The following is a 21,024-nucleotide window of genomic DNA, read 5'->3' as shown; positions in this document are numbered from 1 at the left end:
GAGCAGCTGGATGGGTGAGGCTTATTACCTGCTGGCTGGAGCCCGACTGCTCAGTCCATTCAACCCTTTGACTAACCCCGCTGGGAAAAATCAAGGTCCATTTTGAGAAAGGCAGAAATAGAAGGAGAATGTGGAAGAATATGTGTCGTTACAGAGCAGTGGGCAGAGGACCTTAGAGGTAGAAATCCTGTTTCTTAATGGTGTCTGTAAGGCAAGACAGCAGCGGTCTCTGGAAAGCGTCCTCTATCTCCCAAACTTCCCTCCGTCCGGGTCCTCTTTCATTCCCACTGCGTTCACTGAGTGCTGACTGCATTTCAGTCTTTGCATTGCTAGGTCCTTCATGCGTCTAGCCTATCCGGGCCGCATTCTTTAAGTAATGAATAATTTCCAACGAGGCATAATTGGAAAAGCAGCTGGGAGGGTAACAGCAGCAGTGGGGAGCAAGCAAGAGACCGAAAAAAAAAGAGGGAAGGAAAAAGAACATAAATGACTGAAACACATTTCCTCACGCCAAGAGGAGGCAAAGAAAATAATCAAGCAATATTAAATTGTCTATCCATAAATTCAAAGGTGACAGACAAGGTGGGTTCTGTACAATCATAATGTCTGCCCAACACAAATGGGACGTTATGAAAGTGTTCGGGCCGCAGCCTGGTGAGAAGTTCATAATGATGATAAATATCCAGAGCAGGTGACTCCCAGATCATTTTCAGCTGTCCATAATTAAACTGGTATCCATCTCTCCACAGTGTCAGAACTGTGAAGTAATTCAAGTCATTGGACCCTTTACATCTGTGCTGAAATGAAATAATATTTGGCAGCAACCAGGAGTCACCGAAACTGAACAAACAATCCCCTTCAAGACTATATAAAAGTTAGTAACTTAATAACATTTGACAGGGATTAAGACCTCTTTGGGGCTGGAAGGAAGTTTCAGAAAGCAGCAATAATAAATATGTGGAAGGTAGAACTGATCCCCGCTTTAACAGACATGTATAATTTGAACTGTAATGAATCTCCCCAGAGAGATGTGTATTTTGAACATCTAACAGATACAGTCCATGTCAGAAAGCACACGCCTCCTTGAGAAACAGTCGTTGGGCTTACTCTAATAGAAAGAAGGAAAGAGAAAGACCTTCTATCTATTAAAGAGTATTTTATATCTGTGTAAAATGTATAGCGGTAGAATCTGATACAACAGTGTACAGACTGGAGCGTCCAGCACTTTTCTTTGAGTGTGTGCTATCAACACAGCACCTGATTGGCATGATGCATATCTGCTTACTATTTATTATTTATTTGTAATTTATATGTGTCTATGTGCCTATGTGATTTGCTTCCAGGCAACCTGATGGAGGCATTTCTCAATTGAGATTCTTCTTCCAAGATAACTTTAGCTTGTGTTGTTAACAAAGCTATCTAAGACAAACAGTGATTGATTTTAACTGCTGATCTATCTCTCCAACTCTCTCTCTGTCTTTCTGTCTCTCTCTCTCTGTCTCTCTCTCTCTATCTGTCTCTCTCTCTCTCTCTCTCTCTCTCTCTCTCTCTCTCTCTCTCTCTCTCTCTCTCTCTCACACACACACACACACACACACACACACACCCCACACTATTGGGTTGAATCACAGCAGAATTTTTTTTTTTTTTTTTTAGTTTTTTGAGACGGGGTTTCTCTGTGTGGTTTTGGTGCCTGTCCTGGATCTCACGCTGTAGACCAGGTTGGCCTCGAACTCACAGAGATCTGTCTGGCTCTGCCTCCCACAAAGTGCTGGGATTAAGGGCATGGGCCACCATTGCCTGGCTCAGCAGAATGTTTTTTTTAAAAAGCAGAGTCTTACTATATAGCCCAGGCTAGCCACAGACCAGCATGCCTGTGTCTGACTGACCTGTTCATGGCTGCAGGTGGGTTCCCATTACTTTCCTTTCCTGGCACTTTTTTCCCAGTAGCACTTCCTTCTTGGTGTTTAGGCCTCAGAGCCCCTCTGCTTGTCCCACCCCCTCTTTGAAGGTTCCTTTCCTAGATCACACAGCTCCCTCTCTGCCCCTCGATTCCAAATGCTACCTTCACAGCTTTGCCACCACTGCCAACTTCAATGAGTTACACTCCTTCCACTTCCCATTCTTGCTCCATTTTCTCCGTATCCTTTATCTTTTCCATGATCACTCCTCCACAATTAAGTAGTAAGCCCCAGGAAAGCATTGACTTTTCTCTGTTATTTTTTTCTATTGATCAAAATTCAAAGCTGTAAATGGTAGATGGTTAGTCAACAATTGTCGAGTGAATCAAAAGAGATGGCCACTCTATGCCTCCTCACTTGGCTTTTCTAGTTGGCCTGGGGCTAACAGGAGTTCTCTGGAGGGGACACTGTTGCGCTGTCCACATACAGAGCCTTGTCTTATAGCTGAACTATTCTGATGCTGCAGTCCTGGCCATGTTCCCTTTTTACTACCCAGCTGTCAATATGGAGAGGAGATGCTCTTGGTAATGAATTAACATGGTCCAAAATTTAAGGATCAATCTGTCATCAGTTGGACTTTTTCAGATCACCCATGTATCCAGAGGCATTCCCAATACTGTGGATTGAGAGACAAAAAAAGAAGCTCTGCACACAGTAGAACCCATCACTGGGGTCTGGACTGGAATCAGCCATTTTAATGGTCCTCCAGAGGACATTGAATGCCACATCAGTGCTGCTGGCAGGAGGAGGTAAGAAGATAGACATGTAGGGTCTCACACCAAAGAGTATGCCACCCTTCTCACACTCTCTTCCAAGACTTGGAGATTGCTTCCCTGGCCCCATTGATACAGGCCTCATTACATTTCTCTTCTGTCCACTCCTGCTTCAGAAATTGTAGTAGTTCTGAGGGTCTTCTCCTCTTGAAGTATGCTGTGAGCTTGCAAAGGGCCTGGATATCCTTTTGCATCTCTCATAGCACCTGAAATCTGTTTCTAAATTACTTAAAGCAAATATTTCCCGTCCTGAATTCCAACAGTCGGCGGGGCCATCCCATTATCTCAGAGAGTCTGAGAACAAAATCACACTCTAATAAATTCCATACTTATAAAACGTGGCCAAAGGAAATAGGATTCCATATCCAACTGTATGATATTTTGCTTATCAAATTGAGGGTTGAAAATTTAGTGTCGAAGAGGGCGTGGTTAAATTGAAACTGTTAGAAAGAATGCAAATTGGCTCAAATTGCCTCTGATGCATTTTGACGGTTTGTGTCAAGAGCTTTGAAAAGCTTTGTAGTCTTTGACCCAGTATTTCCAGTTCATGAAAATTCTCATAAGGAAACCATCATAAGTATTGGTAAACAGTATAAATTTAGCAGAGATGGGAGGAGTTAAATGCATTATTGAACAGAAATATATTTCCCATCACACACCCTAAATATGGATTTAGACAAATACTAACATCATGATGTATGGAAAGAATATAAAACATATAATTTACATTTTGTTAAAAGGGGTCGGCCTCCAAGTGGGAGACTATTCCACAGATATATTTAAGTATCTCTAAGTATGTACCCTATGATTTTTCTATATTTTCTAGATTATCTATAATTTCTATAACTAAAATATATTGTTAATATATTAAAACAGTTTGCAGCTTACCCATGTAAGCTAAATCCCACACAGCATTTAACTGCTGTCAGTGGTGCCATCCTTCTAACCTCCCGCAGAATTCCTGTGCCTCAGGCCAGTGTCTGCCTATCCTGGCCCTCCCCTGTTCCCGGTGTCTCCGTGCTTTTCAGGCCTAAATAGTGAGCTGCACTGAGCTAAATAGTGAGAGTGTTTCAAACAGCTGAGCGAGCCCCTTTATAACCTGGGCCTGGACCCACCTTCAGAGCTCCCGCTGGCTGTGCCTTTCACTTGCCCTCCTTGCTAGCAAACCCCACTATTTGGAAACCCTACTTGTTCTGTCTGCTTGATCGCTAAGAATTTCTCTCTAGTATCACTTCATAAGTTGTCCAGTCCATTTTCGAGACCTTTACTTAAACCCTTCCTGTCAAAACTTAGAAAGACACTGGATTGCTCTCTGCACTCACTGTCACTTACAACTTCTTAGTTGTCATGTGGTAATAAGGTCACTCATTTCTGTCTGTTTTTCATTAGATTAAAAGGAACTTGAAGGCTAGAATTAGCGTTGTGATCAACACATGTTAAGCAACCAAATAAAATAAGCAACCAATAAAACACATGCTGAATAAAAGTAGCAGCATTAATATTTCACGGAGATTTCCAGCAACCTCTCGCCCTTATAAAGGGCACACTATGCTAAGTGCAGGCTGACATGCAGCCACCTCGGCTCTCCCAGGTCAGCCTTGCAGGAAGGCTGGGGTAGCAAGCTGTGCTACTTCACTGGTTCAGCAAGTGAATGAGCTGGAGGTACTCTCTCTCAGAGCTCCAAGGGTCCAAGCTCCAGCCGCTACAGTCACTGCTTTTCTGCCTTTCCTCTCTCCCTCTGCATCCTCCTACCCCTCCGTTCTGAAGCTCTTCTGTTCATTTAACACTTGTCCTCTTCCATGAGGAAGACGCTGAAGGCTTGGTGGTGGTGATGGTAAACGGACTGAGGCGCTTCACTTCGGTGGTGATGGTTTAACCCACAAGTCCTGCTGTGTCTTGAACTGGAAGCGGGTATTATGCTTGTGAATATCTTTGTCTGATGGGGGAGAAAGCTATGGTTCACTAATTTTTCAGGCTGGAGACATGATGCTAGTCTACACAGACTGTGATGTTTAGGACCCAGTTGCCTTTTGTAGTGACTTTCATTTTGCCAATACATATTCATTGATACCATATTTATCGCTTGTAATTACTGCTGTAAGTCCTGGGAACTGAACAATACTTATGGATAAATGCTTTCTAGCAAATTCTGTGCAGGTTTTGGTTATAACTGTCTTAGTATTAAACAATTATTCTTTTGGAAAAAAGGAAAAAAAATTGGGTTGGGTGTGGCACCACACGCCTTTAATCCCAGCATTCTGGAGGCAGAGACAGGTGGATCTCTGTGAGTTCAAGACTAGCATGGTCTACACAGTGAGCTTCAGACCAGCCAGGACTACATAGCATGGTGAGACTCTTCTCTCTCCCTCCCTCCCTCCCTCCCTCCCTCCCTCCCTCCCTCCCTCCCTCCCTCCAAACACCAAAAGGTTTCTTGAGACCTCAGCATGATGATCTAGTTGATGCACGAGGCTAGAGTGAAGAAGGTCTGTTTTGAGAGGGGTCCTGGACCTCACAGTCACCTCATAACACCTGATCAGGCCCAACCCCACCTTTTCTCTTCTCAGTATCCCCAAGTGTCAAGTGGTTCTAGAGCTACTTAGAGTTAGTGTCTGTCAACTTACATTTTTCTTTTCTCCACTTATTTTTGTTTACTTTATATTTTATAAGTTTATGCAAAGTGATCAGTATTCTATGTAAGAGAGCCGCCCACCCTTTGGGGGAATAATGTGAATGATAGTAAAACTTAACCCATATTTCTAAGGCCAGCTGTACACAAGAAAAGGCCTGGTTTGGCATTTTACCTTTAATAATTTAAAAAAAAACCTTTATTTTTATGTTATGGCTAAAAAATCACTTGTATTTATATAACTGTACAATAATTCTCAATATCTAGTTCTAGAATTTTTAAATATTTATTTTTATTTTATTTGTCTGAATGCTTTCCTGCATGTATGTCTGTGTACCATGTGTGTGCTGCACCTGTGGAGGCCAGGAGAAGGCATCAGTGTTTTCTGAATCAAACAGTCAATGATCTTGGATGGGATCATCAAAAGGAGTTACAGGTGGTTGTTAGTTGCTGTGTATGTGCTGGAAATTGAACCTGGGTCCACTGGAAGAGCAAGTAGTGCTTTTGCTCTTAACTGTGGAGCCATCTCTCCAGCATCATAAGTAATTTTAAGATGAGGGGAAACACTTGCCTAGTACCACTAGAAAAGAATCTCAGCGCTTGATCCTTACAGAGGTGTCCAAGCTTTTGACACAGTGAACTGACACTGTCATCTACAAATGTGTTCGACTGTGTTCCCAGCTATCCTGGGATTCATGCAGCCTGTTGGTGGCAGATGGACATGCCTGGATGAACAATTTTAAACAGATTGAAGTGAACTCTTAACTTCTTGCCTGCAGGGCCTGTATCTTGGAGAACTTGAGGGTCTGAATCAAGGACTAACATGAAGCGCTGCATGTCAGCTGTAGTCCGCAGGCAAGTACTTGGCTCTGTACAGTTCTCCTCATCTGCTTTAAGACAGTGGCACTTAGGTTCGCGTCATAGGCAACTATTGGGATCAAAATCTGATACTGTACGGGAAAGTAATTTGTAGTCTAGGAAAAAAAATCTTTCAAATGTTGAGCTATCATTATTGTATTCTTGATGATCCCATCCAAAATCATTGACTGTTTGATTCAGAAAACACTGATTAAAAAAATACTGAGTGGATGACCATGGGAGACAGGGAGTTGAGTTATAGCACACTCCCACAGGGCTCTGGTGACACTGCTCCTGTTGGCTTGCAGCATTACCTTAACCCTTGGTCTTGCTAACTAACTCCTCTCATACCACCCAGACACATGCATATCCCCTTGAGACCCAGATTTCCTCCTAATACATAAATACATGCTGAAAGTGTAGCGGATATAATAGGCTAACATTCCAAAACTGCAGATTCATTTCATTTAAACTAGGGTTTTATGGACAGTGTGCCTGAACTCAACAGGCGGGTGTGGGGGCTATTTTTGGACAGGCAGAATTTCCAGCACCTCTTAAATAACATCACACAGTGATTGCCTCTCCGCCTCTGTGCAGGGCGGGCCTGCATTCATAAAATGGAACACTGGCCCAGGGTGAGACCGAGTCTCTTTTCTCTCTGATGACTAATACTCGTTGCAGCTTTTGAAAAAGGAAAACACTACCAAAACCTCATCAATGCATTTCTCTCTGTTTTCTCCAAAGAAAGGGGGAAATGTGTGTGTGTGTGTGTGTGTGTGTGTGCATGGGTGTTCCTCCAATGGCTGAGGAATCCTGAAATGAACCACTATAGGAAGCCCCTGACAGTGTTCTGTGATGGTTTTGTGTGGGAAATTGAAACAAGTTGGCAAGAAGAAGAATTCTTTCTGCATAATTCAAAGCAGACATTTTACTGGAGGAAAAGCAAATCAGAAATTTGCTGTCGGCCTCTGAAATTTTATTAGTTACAAAAGGTAATATATTAGTCCCTTGCATCAAATCCAGATAGAGTCTCTGTTTCTCCCCGCTCCCTGACATTCTAAGGTGAACCTGAGAGCACAGAATACAGGGTCAGCTTCTCATGAAGGATGTAGGACTCATTGTGACCTGTGACTGTGTCATACGTTATTGCCCCCTGACCCACTTTTCTGTGGATCTAGAGAGGTGTGAAAGGGTAAAAAACAAGACTTGGAAATGGCTGAAATAATTAGATGTTCCTGATAAAAGTACACTCTAATGAATGGCATCTTGATAGCAATGTGTAATCCAAATGGACGCTGGCTATTTCATGCTATTCATGGTAAAGTTGAGCAATAAGAACAGTGGTGTGCTTATATGGATTGTGTAGCATGGAGCTGAGGTGTGGGCTCTGCAGGCTTCCTGTTTGCCTAGCACACTAGGAGGGTCTGATAACTGCTGGGCGGTGGTGGTGTATGCCTTTAAATCCCAGCACTCCAGAGGCAGAGGCAGGTGGATCTCTGAGTTTGAGACCAGCCTGATCTACATAGTGAGCTATACAGAGAAATCCTGTCTTGGAAAACTAAAAAAAGTAAAAAAAAAAAAAAAGACTCTGATAACTTCCAAACAGCATGAGTGAGCACTTGGTCCAAGTAAGTGTGAAGTCGTAATGTGAATTTTAACAAAAGGGACTATGAAACAATTTCAGTTTTTATACATAAGACTTTTATAGGATTGTTTTCCTATGTTTCAACAGGTTAAATTCATAACTTTATTTTTATATGTTTGATATAATATAGAAACAATATTCTAGTTCCCTTATATTATAATGCTATAAATATGGTTTGAGTGTATTTTTTAATTTATTTTATTTCTATGTAATATCAGTTTTGCCTGCGTGCCTACTTGTGTACCAAGTTCATGTCTGGAGCTTGTGGAGGTCAGAAGAGAGCGCTGGTTCCCCTGGGACTGGTGTTATAGATGGATGTGAGCCAGGATGCGGGTGCTAGGAATTGAATATGGATCCTCTGGAATAACAGCCAGTGCTCTTAATCACTGAGCCATTTCTCCAGCCCCTTTAGAACATTGTTAGGGCCATTTATTTATTTTTTATTTTTTGTGTGAAATGGATGAATTAATTCAAGCATATATTTGTGTAAGATGCATTCAGTGCCTCTATTATTTACAGTGTATTAAAAACATTTATTTGGTGCCGGGGTGCATGGATGTGTGTGCACCTGCATGCATGTCTACACATGTGTGTTGGGACAACGTGTGGTGCTCAGAGGACAGCTTTCAGAGTTCGTTCTGGTTTTCACCATGGGGGTCCTGGTTACCGAATTCAGGCTGTCGGGATTGGTGACAAGCACATTTTACTTGCTGAGCCGTTTCCCCAGCCTAACAGTACTTTCCCAATAGATACAAACACATCTTTATCCAGTAGTCAATTCTCCTAGCCCGTATCCATGTTTGGTTTGGTACTTCTTCCCTTTCTTGTAACCAAAGATGGAGCGAAGGGTGAGGGTTAGGGGACTCGAGGCCACACTGCGGATACATAGAAGCATGGAAATTGCTATCACAGCTCAGTTACAGCTGTGCATCCTCTCTCTCCAAGGAAACAAGCCCTTCTGTATCTGTGCTGCATCTTTGAAGGTTTTGGTGTGTGCTCTACCCCTCCTTCCCTCTTTGTCCCATTCTCCACTGTCTGGGGACCATTATTACACTTTTGGCTGAAAGTTGTGAGCAATCATGAGGTTGGCCACAAGACTCAATGAAGAACAGACTCAATTAGAGCCACGGTTAAAACACAAAACTTTTATGCCAGACTTCCTATGAGGTATTAAAATGTTATGGAATGACAGAAAACAAACACACCGTTTACACAGTTGTTAAATATGCGCTCAGGAGGGCGGAGACCACAATTATCAATTCCGTTTCTGTTACCCTGAACTTGAAAGGAACTCTGTCTGTGTGCTGCTTGAGGAGTGGGCTGGACGAATGAATACTGTCTATATTGCCCATATTCTTAGGCAAGACTGGGAGAGGAGGATGCCAAAAGATAACGATGCAGAGGAGGTCACAAGACTCTAGGGCAGTGCCTTTTCACTTTGTTCACCTAGATTACAGCAAAAATTTTCTTTGCATACCAAATGTGTCCATACGCTCACCTGCAAAAACTGGGTTGTCACCCTCAGTTATGAAACTGTTACATCAAATGTGCAACCAGTAGAGCAAGTTGGAAAGGAAAGGATTTCTGAATCATGCTTGCGGACATGGCCCATGACTGTTCTGTGGTTGCTAACAATATGCTTCATCAGTCTTAATTAGAATGTTAATTCTCACTGACAAATGATACTCCTACCACACCTGGCTCACCCTAGGCACACAGGGGGCCAGGAAACGAGAAAGACACTGGAAAACAACTGCCTTTCTTGTTGATTCTCTTGTCGGATAGCTCTAAGACATATCAGACTTAACCTATTCTAAATTCTGTTTTCAGCCATTCCCCAAGTTTAGCCTCTCTTTAAAGTTTTCTGTAGCACGACGTATGTTTTTCAGCTTCCTGAGGCAATCTTCAGGAGTCATGCCTGATGATTTCTCCCTCATCACTTACAGTGAGTCAGCAGCCATCTTCCAATTTGGCTTCCTACATAGCTCCTGAACCTGTATGTTCTCCGTCTTCACTGGCCTCCACAGGCACCCCCAGTTCTGTTTGCCTCCTCCCTCCTCCCAAGGTCTCTTCACGAAGCAACTAGAAAGTGCTTTTGAAACATCTCCTTTTCAAAGTCTTCATACCTTTTCCTCTCCTATCAAGTAAAGATGCAACATCGTCCATAAGATGGCCCTCCCTGCAGTTCCAGCCTCTCCCTCCTCCCTCTCTTTATGTTATGGGCACGGTGTCTTCATTTCTCTAACAGCTTTCTGTAACCCCACCACAGTGTTCAGATATGGTATCCCCTGTGCCCGGGGGTTTCTTCCGGTGTCTTCCACCAGTTCCTTTCCTCTCTGTTTGTCCTTATTGTGGTCTGGCTGTGACTGGCTCCCCAAAGGCGCATGTGCTGGAAGCTCTGTCCCAGTGTGGTAACACTGAGAAGTGACGGAGTCTTGCAAGATATTGGTCCTGGTAGGAAATGCTGTCTGTAAGCCAGAGTACAGCTGCTTCTTCATCGGAGGCAGTTCTTGCGTTCCAGGGAAGTCTCTCAAATGCAGGATACTACAAAAGAATCCAGCCCCTCCTCTGAAGGAATCGGTCTCTCCTGCTCCCCTACTAACATCACTGGCACACACACCTTTCTGTTTCTTGGCCACACTGTGATGCAGTGTGAGTGCCTTCATCAGGAAAAAGTCAGTATCATGCTGATTGGACCTGCTAGTCACCAGAAAGAATGGGTCAAACGACTCTCTCCTTATCACAGTGTACCCAGACTCAGGTATTCCATCACAGCAACACTAACTAGGATAATCTAGGACTATCTCCAAATTCTCCTCCATTTACAGTATTTTCCGCTTTTATCACCTCCAGTTTAAAATAGGTAATTACTTCGATACATAATTGTGCACATCTGCTTTGTTTGCTTGTTTGGTTTTTGCTTGATGTCTGCAGTTCTTGCTAAAATATAATAAACTCTTGAGGGCAGGGCACTCTGTCTGTTTTATTCACTAACAAATACTCAGCCATAGAATTGGTTCTTAATAGACCATCACATATTTGTGGAATGCATGGAAAATTAAACATTTTCTGCATTTTAATGACAGATCTGATTGGATGCTTTGGCCAAAGCTGTGTACCCCTTGCACTACCAACCTGTTACCTTTGTTTAAGTCAAGCGTAAGGCATGTCTTAAAAAACAATGTAGCCATAGCTACAAAACTGAAAAAATTGCAAGTTGGTAGTCTTATTTGATTAATTTAACCTTTTATGTGTATGTGTGTGTACATGTGTGTGCAGATGTATGCACCCATGCACATATGCAGAGGCCAGAAGAGAATGTCAGGTGTCCTGTTCTATAACTCTGCACCTTACTCCCTTAGACAGGGTCTCTAACTGAAGCTGGAGCCAGGCTGGCTCCAACAATCCTGCTGTCTCTTCCCTTCTGCAGTTTTGGAGTTATAGGTGCACATGTGGCCATGCCTGGCTTTTTACATGGAGGCTGGGGATTTGAACTCAGGACCTCATGCTTGTGCATGGAACCCATCCTAGTGTTTAATTTTATGTCTGATGCATGTTGAAATAATAAATATTTAATGACTCAAAAACATTTTAACCTCTGAAACCCAAAATGATTTTCCTAGGAATGAATGAATAAACAAAATTTTTGAATGAATGCGACCCGCCTTCAGCTGGGTATAGGGCAAGCCCTGGGCTATTGGAAAAACTGATGGGTGTTTACATTGGTGGCTGAATGAATGATTTATATTTCCTGGGGTTCAGTTCTCCATTCACACAATGTTCACACTGTGACAGAGAAAGTGGCTGTTCAGACCCCTGGAGGCCAAACTTGCCGCTCACATAATATTGTGTTCACTCACATTTATACCTTATGTGGCATGATAAGGAGGTTCGTGTATCAGTCTTCATTTTAGCTGTGAAGATTAGAATAATGGAGTAGTAGAAATGCCCTTTGATCATTAACCTGCCTTTATTCTCCTCTTGCTTCGTTAGTGGCTAGCCTACCTTTCAGTACTCACATTCAACTGTGTGGAAAGCCTGTTAATAATTTGCATACCTACCATGTTCATAGCATCAATATCTACAAAGGCCTAGAGGCAGATGAACCTAAGTGTTCATCAATGGCTGGCTGAATAGACAACCAAGTATGGAATAAACATATGATGGAATAATTTCACCCTTAACAAGGAAGGGTATTATTTTATACAATTAATAAATACTAATAAAAATAATTACAACAGTAATAATGAATCTCTTAAAAAATAAACAATCAAGGACCTATTATTAACTAGGGCAGAAGACAGATAAATGTGTATGACTCCACTTCCACAAGGTTTCCAAAATTCTTAAACACAGAAGGTAGCCCAATAGTTAGCAGAGGCCCCATAGGAGGCCTGGGCTGTGGTGAGTGGTGAGTGGTGGGTGGTGGGTGTGGTGGGTGCTATAATTTACTGATTATAGAGTTTTTGCTCTTTAAGATGGAGATGTAGTTTACAGCACCAAATGTATATTTAACAGGACTCGGCTGTCAACTTAGATATGGTTTGGGTGAGAAATTTTATGTTATGCATTTTTACTACATTTTTTTGAAGGCTCATGGCTGTATTTCTTGTACTTTCATGCTAACTCTACTACAAAATTCCAGCAATTTCTTTGACTTAGAATAGAAATTGTTTTAGAAGTACTAATGATTTGGTAGCTTTCACAGACATTTGTTCTGTGACAGGTAACAAGAATTTTCTATTCACTGTCTTATTTAATCATTGCACTAGCCTTATAAGGTCAATATTCGTAGTCACAGGCTTTCTAAGGGGGAAACTCCAGGTTCAGGCTGAGGGTACAGGTCTAGTAAGTCACAGAGACAAGACTGACCCCAGGTGGTCTGACTCGATCAGTGCCCCTAGCCAGTGGGTCTGTGTCTCACCAACTAAGAAGTGGTGACTGCAGCTCTCTCCAGTGGTTCAGCATTTCAGACAGAGCCCTAGCCTTCCACACTTTCAACTGAGTTGGATGTAGATTGCCGTCATACATAACCACACAAATCTTAATGACAGAAATAAAAGATCCCTGTTGCCCCAAACATCAAACTAGCCGCCAGAATGCAGCTAAAACTATTTTTATAATTTTATCATAGTTATGCTTTCTCTGTGTTTGCCTTGAGTCATAGGAAGATTTAAAAAAAAATCAGAGAGCTACTGAGAGATTTAAACCTTAATTCTTATTTCTTGTATTTATGACATTGTTAATCCACAACTGCTTCCAGAATTTAAACTGTTTTCTGTCACATGTGATACAAGTAAATGATCAGGGTCTTTGGAGTCAACAAATTACTTAACCCGAGTGGCCATTAACTTTCCTTTATTCTCCCCATTAGCCTCCTGTGGCAGGTAGAAGATGGGATTAGGAGCTAACCAATACACACACAGCTTGGGGTGGATGAAATGCTAGATAAACAGTAACTGATATTGTCACCATTGAAGAATGTGGATTATTCAGTCTTATTAACTACAGGCATAAAATAGTCTTCCTGACTTCTTAGGCAGCATCCATCAGATAGATGCTAGGGCTGTGGAGCATGGCGACCATAGGACCACACTCGACCAGCAGAATGCTTCTCTTTCTTGTCACTGATCCACCACTGACATGTCTTAGAAATGTTGACTGGATTCCTATCTTGACTGCTCTCCAAATATCATGGCCAGCCACCCAGCCCCTGGGTGGAGTAGGATTCCTGCAGCTGAACACCAAGTTTCTTGGCACTAATATGTCTACCTCCTGCCTCTGGACTGATGATTGTCTGCCATGTAGGTGTGGTCAGTTGCCTGTACCCTGGGGTAGAGGAGAGCTGGCCAGCAACAGGGGTTTTGTTGATGCCTTTGCTTAAGTGGTGCTTTTCTTTGAAAATAGAGCTACAGGTCTCCCATCTGAGAGGCGAACATACTTGCGCCCCAGGAGCTCATTCCTAAAGCAATGGAGCTCTGACCTTCTACAGCTCCCTGCCTAGCTCAGACCTGACTTTCTCTGTTGAGCTGCTCCTGCCTCCTTCAGAATACAGGGCCCAAGTTGTTAACACATTTAACGGTTCTTTTTCTCAACTTGATCAAGTTTACTTGGTTGTACTTCTTCATAACCTTCTACTCTGTGAGGCTTCCTAGCACACCTTTTTTCCTCATCCTCCCTTCTTGGAGTGGATGATGGATCCAACCCTAGATTTTGATGCACTAGCTCTTGAATTGTTTTTATAGTCCCAAAGTGGTACTTACTTGTTACAGCTCAATAGTCCTCAATTTTGTTCCAAGTCTCATTATTTTACATTTATAAATATCAAGTTGGATTAATTGGTTCCAGCTCTCAAAATGTTTCTACCCAGAGGTTACTTTCTGCTATTTTCATAGTGGTTTCTGAGCCCTAGGCCTGGAGTCTGCATGTGGGCCATGTTCTATAGGTATCCCTGGAAGGCTGATGTGGGACAGAAAAGATGCGCAGGTTCTGGGCCCCACTGTATCCTTTGAAGTCTGTACTGGCCATAATAGCTTCAAAGCATTTCAACAAGTTCCTAGGACATGACCTTCCCTTTTGGAAAAGCAGGCGGGCCAGGCTTGCCATAATCAAGCGGTACCTTGCTAAGCACCCTTTCACTCCATCTCCTCCAGCAGTTTTTAATACTTTCCCTACAAGTGAAGTTAAACTAACTGGCCTGTAATTTCCTGGCGTGTCCCTGAGCTCTATGAAATAACGGCATTAGCTTGGCTACTTTCCAGTTCTTCCAGAATGTTTTTGTTTTGCTTTAAAACTCAGGACTGAAAAGGCTGGGGAACGCTTCTCGCCCCCCCTTCCCTTTGTTTCTTCCATGACATACTGCTCCTTCTGGTCTCAGAACAGCTGCCATTTTAATAACGTCAAATCTCTGAAATGTTTTCATATAGTATTTGTTCCTATCTCTGAAGCATGAGCTTTCTATTTTTCATTTTGACAAGGGCCACCCCACCCTGCTTCCAAAACAAAGGTTTACAACTTTACTGCATGAACTGTTAATTTGAAGCACTGTTTAAGAAATGATTTTCGCCGGGCGGTGGTGGCGCACGCCTTTAATCCCAGCACTCGGGAGGCAGAGGCAGGCGGATCTCTGTGAGTTCGAGGCCAGCCTGGGCTACCAAGTGAGTCCCAGGAAAGGCGCAAAGCTACACAGAGAAACCCTGTCTCGAAAAACCAAAAAAAAAAAAAAAAAAAAAAAAAAAAAGAAATGATTTTCATGCTAGGAATCTAGAACACAGCAGTCTACTGACCTGTAACAAAAATCTACATTCTTGCAAATGACTGAATCCTTGGTGGGGAAGACGTGAGAAATATGTCCCCATGCCCAGGAGCCAAGAATCAAAACTATGGCGCTAAGACATCAATGAGGACATACTAACTCAATCCACTAGTGGTGTCTTAAAAATGGACAAAATAAGATTTGAAGACAGAACATTTGTATCTCTTACCTTCTTCTACATTTATTTTTATTTATGTATGTGTGTGCGTGTGTGTGTGTTTCCCACATGTGTGCCAGCTGATTGCAGAGGCCAGAAGAGGGCGTCAGATTCCCACATCCAAGTCAAAATGCCTGTCCAGATTAAACGTCAAAACTGCTCTGTTATCATCTTTGTGTTTTACTGAGTATCTTTGAAGAAGAAAGAATCCTTTGGGGGCCTAATTGATCCCAGGCCTGATACTTGGACATGGATTTCCATGACCACTTCAGAAGAAAAAATTCTGCTATTTTAAATCCAGGTATCACATAATGTTTCAAATGGTGTGCACACATTCAGAACATCGTAAGAAATGATAGGAGGTATGTAATTTGGCTGTGCTAGCAAAGTGAGTGTGCCAAGACCTTGAGAGAGGTATATCAAGAATTAATGCCAAAACGTTTGCAGTACTGTCAACTATGAAGAACTGTAATGAATCTGGCTCAGACAGTAAGTACTCAGGCCATACTAAAGAGGTCACTATGGAATCACACAAGACCTGGGGCATAGAAAAACTCCATTAGTCACAAACAAAATACAGTGCAAACAAGTTTGTCTTTGAAAGGTCCTCAAATCTTCATGGTTTAGGTTTGCATAGCCATAAAATAGTGCCTAAAAACTGTCGGTGGTGTTGTAATTCGTCACTGGATTTTTATATCTCTTGCAAGCCCTAAGTTAGATATTAATGAGGCAGGGTGAGAAGAAATCCTTTCTCACTGAGCCTGAGCTGTAAGCCTTTTGTACAGGTTACACAGGCCAGGCTTTCCTATCAAGCAGCTGCCAGCAATGGAATGTGCCACTAATCTGAGGAATATCGAAAGTTCTACATCGATTAAAGTGAGGTGTAAAATGTGTACAAAATTCACTAGCTGATGGAAAATAATTCCAGCTGTGGCTTTTTTCTTATACAAGAAGCTCTTTCTTATTTCTTTCAAGAACCTAACACTAATAATGGCTCCCATTAATACCATCACACATTCAATAATTATCATGGAAGGATACAGGCCAGTGTTTTGGTATATAACTGTTCATGATTTGGGCTTTTTAATTGGGAACAATGATAGTATAAATAAGCCAGGTAAATTTATTCTAAAAGCTGTTTGTGTGTGTGTGTGTGCGTGTGCGTGTGTGTGTGTGTGTGTGTGTGTGTGTGTGTGTGTGTGTGTGTATGTGCACTATAAGGAACAAACATACCCAATTGAGAGTTAAAATTTACTTTAAAAAGATTGAATTAAAAAATTTAAAAGCATCATACTGGATGCTTTTATTTCTAAACAATACTAACAGTCTCTTTGATGGATCCAGCCACTCACCTCGTAATATAATGGTAAACTGCCACTCGTGGGTTTTTTCCCTTTTTTAGCTGAAGCAACTCCAGCAAGAGCCTGTATTTCATTGATCTGTAAGACAGTTGAATTAACTTCTCACGAATGAAAGATCTACTCAAGGAACACACAGATCTGTGAAACTTTCAAATACCTCCATGATTTAAATTAGGCCATCAGGCAACTTAGCAAGAAAGCAACAGTCACCACATAGACGTGGTACTTACAACCCCAAGGTAGGCTGCGGGTACCTGCAGGAGTGGATGTCTCCCAACAGCCCTTCTTTGTAGCCCCACAGCCCTCTGACTTGAGCCAGCTAGCATTCTCTAGAGACTTCCTTTTCCAATTAGTCATGTGTTTTCCTTATTTAGTCTACTCTTTTATTATTGTCTAACCTTATACTAAATAATTCCTCAGAGAACTTAGCACTGTGTCTGGAATGGTTGCAGAAATCTTTGTCAAAGGAATGAAGTTTGAATGGAGTACATTAATGAAAAGGTTAGTTCTTTCAGATTAAATATTTTAAGTTGATTGTAGACTGTAAATGTCTATTGAAAGTCATCCACCATAAATAACGAAGTATTCCAAGACATGATCATTGTTGCATACTCTAAAATCTCAATCCCTGACTTTGGAGGTGTTGAGGCAGGAAGAGGCAGGTACCTGCTGGAGAATGTCTTGCCATGACACCATACTGAAGAGTCTACGCTGAGGGACTTGGACAGCCAGGTCCAGGGCATGAATGAGAAGATCATCCTCAATCCGGTTCCCAACCACGAAAGCAATGGAGGCCTTCCAATCATTCTGTTACAAGAGCAGACAGAATTAAATGCTAAGTGTTCTTCACTGGGTCAAAGGCTCCCCCACTGAGAACTGGGATAGCTTCCCTATAAATCTTACTTTAAGGACAGGGTTGACCTTGAAGTACGTGCAGGTTTTTGATCAAAGTAGCCACAAGGCGGCAGTATTGTGCCAAATTTCATGGAACTTTGCTAAAACCAATTTTCTTGAGAAACCAGGAAAACCATTTCTGAAGGTAGTAAAATGCTGTTGTTCCCCCCACACTCCCAAAAAGTTGGTGTTTGCAATCAATTTGTCATTCCCGTGCCACAAATGTACATTAAAATGCAGTCTCAAAGCATAATCATTGCTTCATTTCCCGCTCCTTTCTCTAGACAGTGACTCTGAATAGTGCTACCTTTACAAAAGAAATTCAAGCAGTAATTGCTGAAGGTTGGGTGACACTGAGTGAGTTACTAGTGAGAACCAGAACACACTTTCTCCTCTTACTGTAAACAAGAATGTGACTGCTGATTCACAAAAGGAGCCTTTCCACGTCTTGGAAAAAGGCTAACATCTTATACTTGGACATACAATTTTGATCCAAACAATTTAAAGAAACAAATTACTAAAGACAAGGCTTTCATGGTGTAATTCCTTTATCTCCATCTATTATCATTTCTATTGGAAAAGGTGGTTCTCTGGGAGACTGGGTGGAATTCTATGCATTTACCACCAGCCTTCACTATCTTCTGGTGTTTGAAAGGAGGCCAATTTCTGCTGCTGAACCAAACCGTCTCATGGGGAGGTGGGCCAAGCATGCATGACAAAGACATTAGGGAGAAGGAATGAGTGTCAGGGAGGGCACCCCAGCCACACGACCTCCCCAGGCCTCTCCGTCCTCATGTATAAAAGAAGAGAGCTGGGCATGACAGTGTCTAAGCTACCCTCAAGCTTAGCAGTTCTCAACCTGTATGTTGTGACCCCTTTGGAGGAGGGGGTTCAGCAGCAGAAATGGACCTCCTTTCAAACACCAGGGGGTCACCATCATAAATAATCAGATATTTATATTATGATTCATAACAAACAGCAGCAAAACTGTAGCTATGAAGTAGCAGCAAAATAATTTTATGGCTAGGGATCACCACCACATGAGGACGTGTATTAGAGGGTCACAGCATTAGGAAAATTGAGAACTACTTGCTCTAGCTACTTCTAGGAGACTGACAGCTATGGAATAGAACCTGCTCTTGGTGGATGCCAAAATAATGTCTAAGAAGACTGGAAAACTTCATGCAGTTTTTTGTGCAATGTGCAGTTTGGTGTGACACTCTCTGGACTCTGCTCTGCTCACAGTCAGGCCGACATCAGAAGCAGAATCGAAGTGTGAGGAGAGGCAGGGTCCATTCTTTCTTACCATCAAATAGGAGACGTCTGCGGTGTTTTCCACGGAAACTTACTACATGACAAGATCCACCCAGTGTCCAGTGTCGTCAGGAAAACAAAGCCACATGTGGGAATATAAGACTGTGTGAAATTACTTACAGAGAATGTGTTATGTTTGCGTGCATGCAGGTAGGCATGACTTTGTTTTAACTCTGTTACTGATTTTAAAACATTCTTTTTGGATGCTAATTTGATGTATAAAGAGAGAACATGTAATTTTTTTTTAATGTTCTGGTTCTAAAAATTAAGTATGGGGGTTGGGGATTTAGCTCAGTGGTAGAGCGCTTGCCTAGCAAGCACAAAGCCCTGGGTTCAGTCCTCAGCTCCGGAAAAAAAAAAAAAAGAAAAAAAAATTAAGTATGGTATTTTAACAAATTGTTTAGAAAAGAATTTCATTGCCACTAACTGACCTTGCTTGCACGGGATACCATTGTTACCCCTTGTGTACTCTCATCATAGCTGTATCTACAGTGAGAGCGGGGTGGGGTGGGGGTGGGGTGGGGGTGGGGTGAGGGTGGGGGTGGGGGCTCTTCCATTCTCACAAAGTAAGTATTCACCTTTCCTGGGTAGGTGGTACATTAAAGTTCCAACGCTGAAAACTACTACCCCCTTCTCTCTTTTTTTCCTGTAAGTTTCTTTGTCGATATTTGAAAGCTAATAGTGACAAAAACGTGTCACTCAGCTCTTTTAAAGACAATTCCAAGAGAGGGTGTTGTAGCCTGCGACCGACCCATTAGAATCTGGAGTCAAAGGCAGATGTGGACCATTCCAAGAAGAAAGGGGAAGTGGAGGAAGGAACTAACAATTATTGTGGATCTGCCATGTGCCGGGCACATGTTAACCCTCCAAACCCCTAAGCAACTCTGTGAAATAGCACACCAGTACACTGTAGATGGAAAGACAGGTCCAGGAGTTCAATGCCTTGTTTAAGATCATTTTGGCAGAAACTCATGGGGATTACACAGAAAGCTTACAGATCTGTGATTATTTCAGGACAGTTCTGAGGGCAGGTCACCAGAGTCTGAATGACACGTTACCATCTGTCATGTGTTGCTAATTGATGAAGAGTTACCGAAATTGTAAAAGTGGATGGGGCCTTCAGAAATAACTTACATCCAACCCCGAAAACATTGTAAATCACATTTTAAAAAAAATGGTATTTTACAGAGAGGATGAGCAGTTAGGGCGATCTCCCAACTTTCCCTCTCTGGAACCCAGGGCTCTGTTTTCTTTGCTCTAGAGTGCTTTAAAAGCAAACTAATGAGTCTATTTTTTTCAATCAATGGTCCTGTATGTTGGTATTTCCAATGTGAGACAGCTCATCTAGGCTAGGTCAGGAACAATCTCCCCATTCGATAGTATCTGAAAAGTCTAGCGATGGCCCAGTTTTCACCCACACACTGGTCCTTAAAGCTGCTTCTAATTGGGTCTGTTTTGTACAGTAGGATCCAAAAGGATGTTGTTAGAGCTACACATTCTTGTTTAATCAGATGCTCAGGGCCCCAGTAAACATGAGACAGAGTGGCCAGAGGATGCCTAAGGGGAAGTCTGCACCAGCTGCTGGCTGCGGCAGGGGGCAGTGGGATGCTAGGGATACACACCAGTGGACGAGAGACGAGTGGGGAGTATCGAAATAAATGAGGCCCTACTAGCACTCCAGGGAAAGTGGAAGTTCCAAATTTCTAACATCAACGACTATTTAGAAATAGGATGCTGTTTTGGGGGGCGGGGAAGAACATAAATTAGACTTGGTGAAATACTGTCAAAACCCAACCAATCAACCAACCAACAAAACCCCCCCAAAAAACCAAACAGACAAAATAACAACAAATCCTTCACGTAAATCCCACTTCAACATACAGTTCAACAGAGTCCTTAAATTGAAGTTCACAGGAAAGCCAGAGAAACTTGGTATGGTGAGAATGAACAATGACCATGGGAGGAGGAGATGGCAGTGTAATGTCACAACCAAGGGAACACACTTGTGATTACAGTCGTATTCCCACCTGTGATCGAGTTCCAGACAGTTCCGGAAGTTTGAACATACTTAACAGGAGCTGCGAAATAAAAACTGGCTACTTTAGAGAATGCAGTGGATA

The 21,024-nt window shown here is 42.3% G+C and overlaps 1 protein-coding gene across 1 annotated transcript in view; it reads right to left on the bottom strand.

The window, feature by feature from the left end:
- Spag17 (sperm associated antigen 17) overlaps nt 1-21,024 on the bottom strand; it is a 234,269-nt gene that overhangs the window by 177,355 nt on the left and 35,890 nt on the right. Inside the window, exons 2-3 of the mRNA XM_052731519.1 lie at nt 17,363-17,503; nt 16,688-16,774 (exon numbers count right to left, since the gene is read on the bottom strand). Coding sequence (XP_052587479.1) covers nt 16,688-16,774; nt 17,363-17,503 — 228 coding nt within the window. The remainder of the gene's footprint in view (nt 1-16,687; nt 16,775-17,362; nt 17,504-21,024) is intronic.

Source organism: Peromyscus californicus, unplaced genomic scaffold (genome assembly GCF_007827085.1).
Source record: "Peromyscus californicus insignis strain IS unplaced genomic scaffold, ASM782708v3 Scaffold_9__1_contigs__length_137607984, whole genome shotgun sequence".
Taxonomy (NCBI): domain Eukaryota; kingdom Metazoa; phylum Chordata; class Mammalia; order Rodentia; family Cricetidae; genus Peromyscus; species Peromyscus californicus.
Note: the sequence above shows the minus strand (reverse complement) of the source record. Positions and strands in the feature narration are given on the sequence as shown.